The sequence below is a fragment of the Taudactylus pleione genome, unplaced genomic scaffold (genome assembly GCF_031769625.1).
Source record: "Taudactylus pleione unplaced genomic scaffold, aTauple2 ptg000010l, whole genome shotgun sequence".
Lineage (NCBI taxonomy): Eukaryota > Metazoa > Chordata > Amphibia > Anura > Myobatrachidae > Taudactylus > Taudactylus pleione.
In genome coordinates, this window is record NW_028284413.1 from 8131641 (window position 1) to 8144429 (window position 12789).

The following is a 12789-nucleotide window of genomic DNA, read 5'->3' on the forward strand; positions in this document are numbered from 1 at the left end:
TGGGCCTGGTCTTGTTCTTGCTTCTCAACTCTGACGAGGAGGTTCTCTTAGCAAATCTTGAGGTAAAAGATAACCAGCGGCATCCATGTTTGTTGTCCAGAGTATTCTGTCACAACTCACTGATAGACAGTGAATGCTAACCCGTATTTCGGGATTGGTGAGACCTAGTACTGAGGCGCTTAAATTGCAAATTTCTATGTAGTGTAATTCTCTGCATTCTGTGTACATGTTGCATACTGACATAGTTATGTCAAAAGAAGCACAAAAATGTCAGTAGTATCAAATACTGTACTTACTTTCATTCCTATAATGGTGAAAACATTGTTTATCTATCATTGTCAGTATAATAAATAATAATGTAAAACAATCTTGATCTTCTACATTCTCTCTGTCAAGCACAAGCTCAGATGGTTTTACATGGGAAGAATGCTGTATTTCTGGCCCAGTCATTAAAAGGAACAGAAACTTGTACTCATACTGATGACGCAGATAGAGAGTAAGTTTTATTTATTTTTTACACTAATGGAACTAAAGCCTCAAAATGTGAAGGTTTTCTCCCACATTTCTCCTATAGTGTATAATTACAGGCAAAACAGCAAAATAAAAGTAGCATATATACGATATACACATATATGATACACAATATATACTGTATATCTAAAGCTAGCATCAAAGCAGCTCAATAACATTAAAGCGTCAGAACACACTACTTACTACAGAAAGGACTTAAGTTCCCAATAAAGCAATGTACAATAAGACAGGACAGATTTTTAACCACTGTTGAACTGGAAAGATCTGTGTGCCCGTTTAGGTCGGCAGATTCAACTCAGGGGTTTTCCTTGAGTGCTTTTAGTCTGTCCATGAAGACTGTGCCCTGGACATCCTCCTCTAGCAGCTGCCGAATCTGAGATCACAGAGACACTGTTATATTAAATCATGAAATAAGAAAGCCTGTTATGAGTGGATTCATAGACAGGTGGTAATCTCAAATAAAACTATTATTACTAAGCTTTATTTATAGAGTGCCCGCATGCTTTCTGCCTTTACAATTGAAAATATACAGAAAGGATATTAACAGATAAAGAAGTAAGAGGGACTATGCACAATACATTTTATTTAATTTCATTAACTATAGTAAAGGACCTAATGCAGTGGTTGTCAACTGATTAGGCAGGGTATAGGTCAAGCAAAAGAGTGGCAAGAATAATTTAAAGTGACTGTTCAATTTGAAAAACTCTAATGCTAATTATGGATGCCCCCATATATACAATACCTTCAATCAAGACTGTTGCCTATGTCTCAAGGGTGTAAGGGGTGCCTATAAGGGGTGCCTATACCACTGAATTAGTGCCAAAATGTCACTCATTAATAGGTGTTTTTAATTTTTTATGGGGTGCCCTCACACTGAGTGGCAGCCTTAAACATGGCGGGCAGCAGCTATCAGCTTCTTACCTATGAACCTGCTGACTGCTCATCCACCATGTTTGTAAAAGGCTGGGGACATGGGGCCTGATTCAGAGCCGGACGCTATTTGCGCTCGCTCGTTCAGAAAATAGGGGTGGCTATTCAAATGAACCATTCGCTCTTTGCGGTCTGTTCACGCCTCTATGTCTGAACGAGCAAACAAAACTTGTGGTCTTTTTTTGGAAAAATACGCCCCCCGGCCGCTCGCATCCTATGTCATGTCCGCTATTTATTAGATTAACCGAGTACATCGACCAGGGTATGAACTGCTCGCTATTCTTGTGGTTGGTTTTTGCTACCACAATTTTGCGAGCAGTTCTGGCTATAAAATAACCCAGTGACGTGGTCAATGACGCTGCTCTATTAATTATGCACACCCTTAAAACGCCCATTTTGACCTTTAAGCACGACTGCGTTCGGATCTCCACTCCCCGTTTTCAAGCACCTTTCCCTGTTACCACCCACATACGCCTCATTCTGTCACTCAAAATAGCAGGCATTCGCTATTTTGCAAGCACACGATTTTCGGCCACACTGACTGGTTCGCGCATGCGTACTACGATCCGTACGCATGCGCAGTTGGGCAAACATCGCTCGGAGCGAACGAGCGGCCACTTACGAGTGGCTCTGAATCAGGCCCATAGTACTGAACAATAATGTCAAATACCAGCCCCACAGTCCCAAAAATAGAAGATGCCACCCTGTCACTGCCCCACACCAAGTAAAAAAATGGAGGGCTGTGATAAGGGGGAAGAGATGGTCCTAGTACCTCACATAAGTGGTGTGCATAGGGGCCCCAGAACGCATGTACCAACCCTGCAGCCATGCAGAATTGATGCCTACCAAGTCCAAATTGCTACCAGTGGCACTTCATAAATAAAAGATAATAATGATGATGATGTCAGCTGGGTGAGAAGATAATAGCACCCAATTCAATCCAATCATGGTTCAAGCAGAAAGGATGAACTAAGCCCTGCATCAATTATATTTCTCTTCTATCCCTACTGTCCAGAATACTTGACATGCACAGTTACTAGAGCTATAGTAACGCTATGAGTCAGGAGGAATGCTATATTTGACTACTCTCCCAAAATGTCTAAGAGACACCTGTATATTGGGGAGTTCTCCTGCACTCCCTGGAGAGTAGAAGAGCCTCCCTGATTTCACTCACTGTCCCAGTGACGTGGGATATCAGGAGGCTTGATGATGTGATCCCCACAGCCCAATGCTGCTAATCACTCCATTCCACAGTAGGTGATGAGGCTGTGATGATGCCGTTTGTGGCACAACGCCCCACTCAGCACCCATGTGTACCTCTCAGAGTAAACAATTTCAGAGTAGGTAAACATGGGAATTGCTAATGAAGTTGTACAAGAGGTAGGTGACTAAAAAGCTTGGATTGTCTAAATGTGTGTAATCAAATTATGATGTCAGTTTAGAGAATGATATAAGAGTTTTGCAGCTTTCATTACAAGAATAACAGGAATATACAATCATAGTATAAATTAAAATAAAAATTATATGGATATGTTTATTGACAAACAAAATGTTAGAAGTTACAAATTTTAAGTGTGCCTGCTTAAGTCCAGGCTTCTGTACATTTCTACTCTTCTCCTGTCTTCATTTCATTCAGCTATTTGTTACCCTAACAAGTTGGGTACTATTGAGAGCAGTCAGCTATATTTTGTGATAACTCTCATTGAAGTCTCTCTCCTGTGTGAATTGTAGGTATTGATGTTTATGTATATGGCTATTATGGTAAGCAAAAGATCTCCTCACTCCTAAAACCTATTTCAGGTACTGGGAGGTAGGTTCTATAAGCTACTGCGTGTTTCTGTAATAGAAACTACCATCATATCATAAGTGAGCATTCTTCATGTGATAACAGTGATATTAATAACTGGTCTGAGATTTCTATGTACATATTAATTAAGCCCAAAAATATTCAGATTGCTAATATATCCGCAATAGCTAATACTCCAATCAGAATGTCATGACATGTACCCTGTACCATATATTTATATTAACACTAATCAGGTAAATATTCAGGTGCATAAATATTGGGACATTGACAGAATTTTCATATTTTGGCCTCTATTCACCACCACAATGGCTTTGAAATGAAACAAACAAGATGTGCTTTAACTGCAGACTTTCAGATTTAATTTGAGGGTAATTATATCCAAATCAGGTGAATGGTGTAGGAATTACAACGGTTTCTATATGTGCCTCCCACTTTTTAAGGGGCCAAAAATAATGGGACTATCAACTCAAAAGCTATTTCATGAACAAGTGTGGACTATTCCCTCATTATTTCATTATCAATTAAGCAGGTAAAAGGTCTGGAGTTGATTCTAGGTGTGACATTTGCATTTGGAATCAGGTGTTGTCGACTCTCAATATGAGATCCAAAGAGCTGTCACTATCAGTGAAGCAAGCCATCATTAGGCTGAAAAATTAAAACAAACCCATCAGAGAGATAGCAAAAACTTTAGGTGTGGCCAAATCAACTGTTTGGAACATTCTTAAAAAGAAAGAACGCACCGTAGAGCTCAGCAACACCAAAAGACCCGGAAGACCACGGAAAACAACTGTGGTGCATGACAGAAGAATTATTTCCCTGGTGAAGAAAAATCCCTTCACAACAGTTGGTTGTGAAATCAAGAACACTCTCCAGGAGGTAGGTGTATATGTGTCAAAGTCAACAATCAATAGAAGACTTCACAAGAGTGAATATAGAGGGTTCACCACAAGATTTAAACCATTGGGGTGAGCCTCAAAAACAGGAAGACCAGATTAGAGTTTGCCAAACAACATCTAAAAAAGCCATTACAGTTCTGGAACAACATCCTATGGACAGATGAGACAAAGATCAACTTGTACCAGAATGATGGGAAGGGAAGAGAATGGATAAGGAAAGGAACTGCTCATGATCCAAAACATACCACCTCAATGAAGCATTGAGGTGGTGGTAGTGTCATGGCGTGGGCATGTATGGCTGCCAATGGAACTGGTTCCCCTGTATTTATTGATGATGTGACTGCTGACAAAAGCAGCAGAATGAATTTTGAAGTGTTTCGGGCAATATGACATGCTCATATTCAGTCAAATGCTTCAGAAGTCATTGGACGGCGCTTCACAGTGCAGATGAACAATGACCCGAAGCACACTGCAAAAGCAACCAAAGAGTTTTTTAAGGCTAAAAAGTGGAATGTTATGCAATGGCCAAGTCAATCCCCTGACCTGAATCCGATTGAGCATGCATTTCACTTGATGAAGACAAAACTGAAGGGAAAATGCCCCAAGAACAAGCAGGAACTGAAGACATTTGCAGTAGAGGCCTGGCAGAGCATTCACCAGGGATGAAACCCAGCGTCTGGTGATGTCTATGCATTCCAGACTTCAGGCTGTAATTGCCTGCAAAGGATTTGCAACAAATAATTAAAAAGTGAAAGTTTGACTTAGGATTGTTTAGTTTGTCCCATTACTTTTGGCCCCTTAAAAAGTGGGAGGCACATATAGAAACCGTTCACCTGATTTGGATGTAATTACCCTCAAATTAAATCTGAAAGTCTGCAGTTAAAGCACATCTTGTTTGTTTAATTTTAAAGCCATTGTGGTGGTGAATAGAGGCCAAAATATGAAAATTCTGTCAATGTCCCAATATTTATGCACCTGACTGTAGAAAGGTTTTCCTGACACAAACTGAAAGCAGCCTTATAGGCACAGTAAGGGAAAATTATCTGTGAGTCACTTTTACCTCTGCTGTAGAAACAATGCTATAAAAGTATTACTTTGTTCTATGTAGTTCAGCGGAAAAAAAATTCTACCCAAGACCGAAAAACTACAGGATGATAAAAGCAGACATGAATAGTGGATACATGCAAAGTAACACTTTTAGTTTTTTGTATATATGTTTATGAAAGTTGATAATATAATAAACAGGGCAGAAATGTATTCTATTGCACGCTCAGTCTCATTACAAAGGAGCTGTTTTTTATATATAACAGCTTCATTTGAAGCAGTGGTTTAAATCTCAAACAGATATACACCTTTGCTTCGAACTACAGTTTTTTGTCCTACATGTATTTTATATAATGTTAGGAACAGAAGGGAGACATATCAGGCTGTCTGTGGTTGCTTATTGTCACTGGCAGTGTCCGTTTCAGTATGGCCAAAAGTGGATCCTTGCAGTCATGTGTCATTTATATGTTCTCGGCTCAACGGGAGCCGGTTTCCTCCTGTGTGCTCATTGGCAATAGCTGCTTCAATTAGCAGCCTTCAGTAGAAGAACCTTGCTGATTTATTATAGCATTTCACATTGTGTCTGTTGTTCTGCCTCTTATCCTAACTGTTGCTTACCCCTGCTACTAAGACCTACTCTGCTATTGATAATGTTGCCTGAAAAGACCGCTATTATATGCCACCTAGACTGACCTGTTACTTATATATCCCACTTTATCCCGCTGTTTGAGTCATTCATTGCCAATATTCACTTCTTATATGCATCATGTGTCATTTGGATCATCTCTACTGTTGCTCTGCCATTACTGCTCTCTCCTGCTGAACTGTGCATATACCGCTGGTTACCTTTTGCAATCGTCATCAGGTACCTTGGAGGGGTACTAGCAGGTTAGTCACTATTATTATGTACTTACTTACCTTTAGTGAAACCTAAATTGATAAACTATCACTACTTTGAATTTAAGTCATAGGGACAACCAAGTATTGGTGAACACATGGGAGTAAATTTACTAAAGGACAATTTCAAATCGATCTAAATCGATGTTTCTGGGGCTAAATCACACATTTACTAACATACAATTTTTGATTTGTTTTTTTAAGTTTTAGTATATGTGTTGTTTAGCCCCTCAACCAAAACATAGAGATAGATCGATTTGAATTAAATTAAAATCAATTGAAATTGACCTTTAGTAAATGTACTCCATAGTGTTATTTGGGAACAGGAGTTCCTATCGATCAAGGCCTCACCAAGATCAATTCTGATAATTTATCAAGTGCATGGGTGTCATAAAACCAAGTACCAATAATACATTATTGAGTTACAGTACTTACATCTTGTAATATACTTCTTGACTGTGATGCACTGTCTCTCCTATTTACTCTCAAATAGCTAACTAGGAAAACTTCAAGAGAATCCCCAGACTCTGAAATTATATACAGGACAAAAACAAAATAACAATAATATTCAATGATAGTTAATTATAATTCTGTAATAACATGTTCCATTACAAAGCTTGCAGCCACTTATTTATGCTTTACCTTTTCCGGGAGGCTCCCTGGTTGAATTATTAATATCTGAATTATTTGCTATATGAAAAAAAAAGAAATAAAATACTTAGCATTATTTTTCTGTACCTTTTTAGGTCATGAATTAAGCAACACAAAAAAATATAAAAAATATAATAAAATTAGTGAATACAGATTTCTTTAACCCAGTTATTGAAGTTCACAAGATTTAAGAATTATTTGAAACAAAATAAAACAAACACAACATATTTATTAATATTCACGCAACATTGTAATAAATAGATTTTAAGTGGAACTGAACCTGAAAAAGTAGTTTTATATATTTTGTAGACGTTGAAGTGCACTATCTAGCCTTGCTATATTCTAAATCAGGACTCGCACATGTTCTGCAAAACTACACGACGCGTTTCAGTAATGTGTTTTTACGTGCTTTAGTGACGTCTTTCACGCTTTTTACATGCACTTTTGATACATATAATGATTTTACAAATTCAATATATTGTGCTCGTAGCACATGTTAAAGTAAAAAAATAGTACTAAAACTTTAGAACTCAGTGAGTCCATAAGAAGCTGGTAATTTTATTGTTATTGCTGTTCTCATGCGTTTACTAAAAAGTGCATTAGCAGCGGATAGTGAACAAGCCTGTCAGAATAGTGCTCTTTACTCAATAAATTATCCAGAAGTTGCTCATTATACTGTGTACAATAGAGTATCCCACTTTGAGTCAGTGCAATGTAACTATTTATGACTGTCATGTGTAGTATTTAAGTATACATTGTATTTGGCTAGATCATAGTGGTTTTTAGTAAAATATGTGTTCATCAAATTCGACTTTAGCCAAATGATTCCTTTTATCAAGGCTGGGCTGGCCATCTGGCACTTCTGGCAAATTGCAGAAGGGCCTATCCAGACTGGAACCTGGCCAAGCATATTCGCCTCCCTGCGCACTGCTCAGCCGGTATATTGAGAGAAGGGGGCATGCAGCGAGGCCACGCCCCCTTTTTTTCGAGCACGCGCTAATGCCAGGCCTGATCTGGATTCCCAGTCCGTCCCTGCCTTTTATGATTTCTTATTAATAGATTTTTTAAATTGGTGACAGAGCAGATTATTTTTTAAGCACAAACTATCAGAAATACAGCACAGTGCACTCTGATTTGCTCAAAGAATTCCACAAGTTGGTTTAAAATGCAAAATGGCAGCATTTATGTAGAAGCATACACTTGCTGCAGTCTATGGGAGTAGATGGGAAAAATAATAATATCAATGCACCTAGTTATGTAGTGCAACTAGCTATGTGGCTCAGGCACCTAGCTATTTGAATCAGTGCACCTATGTGGAGCAGTGAACCTAGCCATTTGAATCAGGGCACCTATGTGGAGCAGTAAAAACACTAGAATGAATTGAGTGGAATAGCAATTCCACTCTGTAAAAAGAGTTAATTGTTGAACTAGCTGGTGGAGCACAGGACTGTTCAGATATGGTTGCTGCTATTTCCAAGTTGGAGAAAGGACCTCTGTGACGTAGACACCACGTGACCGCTGCAGGAGGCTGGACCGCTCCTGCGTTACCATCCACTAGGGCATAGAGGGGGAATATATATTTGTGGCGAGCGCAGCGAGCCACCGTGCCCGAAGCGTGGCGAGCACAGCAAGCCCGCGAGGGGACACTTTTGGTCCCCCGCTACCATCCATGCCCCTCCCCCTTTCAGGCCGAGTCACGTGGGTGTGACGTCACAGGGCCATCAGCCCTGTATTGTCTAGACCTAACCGTTCAGATATTGTAATAGATGTATCTTGCTCCTTTCAGTTTCACTTTGGTTTAGAAGATTTCTAGGAGCTCTTTGCTCATTGTTAAACAATACTTGATACATAAGTGATACATGAAATAAAGAGAATCCTGATGTTTTTTCACTCTTATGATTAACCTAAGCCCTAAATGATGCTGAGCCTTATTTTAATGAAAGCTAAGATTCTACAGCTGATGGAGGCTGAACTTGTAATGAGACATTTCTATTTTGTACAGTGCACCTCTACCCTCTCTCAGCAAACCTAGGCACACTCCTAACATGCAGCCAGCAAAGAATAGCTTCATGTATGGGCAGCAGGGGGCAGTCTTCTTTTACAGGATGCAGAATTTAGATAAAAACTTAAAATATTTAATGCTTCCCTAATAGTATTTACATTTTATATTTTGGGATTCATTTTCACTTTAAGTAAAGCCACAAAATGTAATTTGTTTTAAAAAAAAAACCTTACCTGTGCCAGATGTATGGTTGTAAAGTTTCCATTGTCCAAAAGCATCCATGACACCAACATTTGAGGCTGACTGATAGGACTGGTCAATATCTGCTAGGGCAGGGAATATTAGTGCCCAAAATAAGGAAAACAGTCTCTTCCTTTTACGACTGTTGTCGGCGGTAGGCTCTGTTGTGTTGGTTGCAGCTGCCGGGTCCTTTTCACTGGTTATGTACGAAGCTACACAAGATATTGCTGGTGAAGTTAATGCTCCATAATACAGTAAGAAGCCCTAACACACTGTACATGGATAACTGGGCTACTCTTGTCCTGCTACCTGAATTTGTCTGCACACTGATTGTTCTAGGCTGGAGTATTCCAGATGTTGTTAACTTTGTTGCTATACTTGGGGTGGGTGATAACCCAAAGCATTGTGTTCCCTCTCTATAATTATTATAAAAACTGTAAAAAAATAAAAAAATTATTGAATGTAACTACTAAAATACTGTAGGTATTTTATCTATTATTTCATGTGATACCCGTAATTGTATGTAAAGATCTCCCAAGTAAACAGTTAAAAAATATGTGGATCATGAAGAAAGTAACAGAAATACTGGTAGCTGCAGGTATAGGATTACTCTTATTTATAAGTGCAACATAGGCCATAAAACGTATTTATAAGTGCAACATAGGGCAGAAAACGTATTTATAAGTGCAACATAGGCCAGAAAACGCATTTCACACCTATATAGCTTGTACATATAGAGGATAAGGACGTACAATGACTAACGACGTGGTGGTTAAAATTGGGATATCATTTAAGGAGTTAAGTGTGGGATTATGACATTTTTACATATAATGCTGCCCATTCATTAGCAGACTTGTCCCTGAAAGATGAAAGATCAAAAGATCTTCACAAATCATTCATCAATTCCTGATGATCGTTATCGTCATGTGCATGAACGATTTGTGAACGATTGCACAAAACGACCAAAGACCATAGACCATAGACCAACGATTTTCAAAGCAGTTGTTAATAAAAGTGGGCTGAAATATTTATAAATCTATATATGTTGGTCGTCCTGGCTTTGAAAACGTGTACCGATGCATGAACAATGGAACGATAATGATGTCCAATAACGACTAATTGATGGGCAAAACAGGACGACGGAAACGACAGGCGGGATCGCGCATCGATGGTCGTTTAGGGCATTTTACTGCACGATTTGCAGACAATTTCCAAGCGATTGAACGATAACGATGGCCGTTATCGCTCAATTGCTAGGTTTAATCGCCTAGTGGATGGGCAGCTTAAGGATTACTATAGAAAGAGAACTGCCTTTTCTTAATACTAATGTTGTTTTTATAAAGTTTTACAAAATAGACTTAAGTTGGTTGCTAGTAAGGCCTCAGCTTTACAGTAAGCAGCCCCTCATAAAGAAAGGGAAAAAAACAGCCCCTTGCTGACAGCACTAGGGCTCCTCCCACAACCATGTAGTGGTTAGTGTGGGCTAACAAGATATCTACAACACTAACTCCTGAAGGGGAATTCTTTCTTCCAGGCTTGCAACCCACTTGGTAAAATAACAAACCATATAGTTGACACAACAGTGCACCTTGAAGGAACCACAGCATACTTCTGATTAAACTTAATGGCTTCATTCTGACTGGTCAGGGCCCTGGAAAAGCACCTCTGATTGGTTAGAAGCAGTTAAACCCACTTGGGATTTAGCAACAATGAAAAACGTTGGTAAACTAAGTACATTGGATCAATGTACTTCATTGCAGCTAACCAGCAGTGTACACTATCACTGTGCTTTACACTAAGGTATGGGTTAACTCCTACAGTACACGCTGAGTTACATGAATATGGAGTATCTGCTTAGCTCAGCATATTGATCCATGTATGCAAGTTTTTTGCGTAGGCTTTTTTTAGGTCGTAATATGTGCTCATTTTGCTGTTGAATCTGTATTTTTTACACAAATATGTATATATACTGTATTTTTTTGCTTGGTCATTACCATTTCTAATCACATGATGATAAATAATGGTCTGGATTAAGAGGTGGACGCAAATTAAGCTAAGATTAGATCTTTTTCCGTATGCGTCTTTATGTAGATGCCACAGCCAATGGGATTTGTACAGAGACGCCCATTAGCTGTGGAGCTAATCTGCCACTTTGTGTATGAAGATGCACCATCAGTCACACATCAGTCGCATCATCGAACATTGCACCAGCCCTATGGAGATGCAGAATGTCCATCTGTACACAGCTTCCAAAATCAGTTGCCTCCAAAAAAGTTGCAGTCGCTGACCGCGACACACCGGGATCTTGTTAGCCACCCCCTGTTACAAATCAGGAACACTCACTGAAATTGCCCCTCTTTGCGCCCAAATCCATTCTGCAGCTTTCAGCGGTAACCATCGGGACGCATGTTATGTGCAACTTTGACGAATGCACAGACTAAGAAAACTGACCACTACCATGCGGCATCGGCACAGTGTGCACCTGTGAATCAGACCCAATATGGCTACATGTTGATGCACTTTAGGTGCTTTCATTATATTACTTTCTTTACTTTAGATTTAACAATATATGACTACATTAGACTTTAAGGCTTCACTGTAATATATGATATCTAATTCAATCTATCTATTTTTAATCCCAGCAGTGGAGATAATTGGAGCAACACTCATTCTTCAGTTGATATACTGTAATGTTGCAATTTATTGAAATATCACAACAAGTTCACAAGATGTCTCGACCGACGTCCATTTCAATTACAATAGTAATCTTCCAGGCTGGTGCATTAAATTATATATCTTGTGATATAGTCGGGGTAGGGGGGTCCCTCTCTAGGGGTAGATGGACACCTCCTTACACACAGCAGCTAGGAAGCAGCACACCAGTCCAGGGTTTTCGTGCAAGCTGGTCGGAACCAGTTTTTATTGTGCAATGTAAATCACAAAATAAACAAAACATAAAAATAAATCCTAGCCTGTCTGGGCACTAACTAGACAGGTTATTCCCTCTCTACAAGTGGCAGGGCCTACTGCCTTACCACAAACACAAACACAGCACTTTCAAATATCACAGTGTCTCTGAACAAACCTCAGTGTCTGTTCTCCCAAGGGTATGTGAGACGCTGAACCAAAACATAACACAGCTTATCTGAGCCACTTCCAGGTGCAACTACTAATCAGCCTGCTCTCAGACTGTTAGAATGCAACACATGGAATGGCCTGTGGATGGAGCCCTCCCTTCTCTTCTCACATCCACACCCCTAGGACCCATTATCTGGCTTTTACCAAAAGCCAACACTTCTGGTCTGTTTGGCATAACAGACTTTTCCTGGGGTTTTTAAAACACATGATAGGAATCTGGGACACACATATATGCCATCCCAGACTTCTCCAGTGCTTCTATCGCAATATATACATATATATATATATATATATATATATAAAGATTTGCAAGCAGATAGGCACCCTCAATGCAAAAGTAGAAATATTTTAAAAGCTTACATGTTCAAAGTCCATAGTCCGTAGTTGACTATGGTCTTTGAACATGTAAGCTTTTAAAATATTTACATTTTTGCATTGAGAGTGCCTATCTGCTTGCAAATCTTTATATTTTTGGTTCAATTGTTTGGCCCTTAGTAGAGCACCTCACCGATACAAACTGTAAGCTTGATTTGGATGCGACAATCTATTTAAACTGATGGTCAACCTTAGGGACAAAACAGATATAATCTCAGATTCTAGGGTAGGTAAAGATCTGATGCATCTGATGGAGTCTGGTCCTGCTCCGTTTTAGG

At 39.3% G+C, this 12789-nt stretch overlaps 1 protein-coding gene across 1 annotated transcript in view; it reads right to left on the bottom strand.

The window, feature by feature from the left end:
- Window positions 1-490: 490 nt before the first annotated feature.
- LOC148542668 (uncharacterized) overlaps window positions 491-12789 on the bottom strand; it is a 67342-nt gene continuing 55043 nt past the window's right edge. The window contains exons 9-12 of the mRNA XM_088467640.1: window positions 8992-9210; window positions 6748-6795; window positions 6541-6632; window positions 491-904 (exon numbers count right to left, since the gene is read on the bottom strand). Coding sequence (XP_088323766.1) covers window positions 827-904; window positions 6541-6632; window positions 6748-6795; window positions 8992-9210 — 437 coding nt within the window. The 3' untranslated portion in view covers window positions 491-826. The remainder of the gene's footprint in view (window positions 905-6540; window positions 6633-6747; window positions 6796-8991; window positions 9211-12789) is intronic.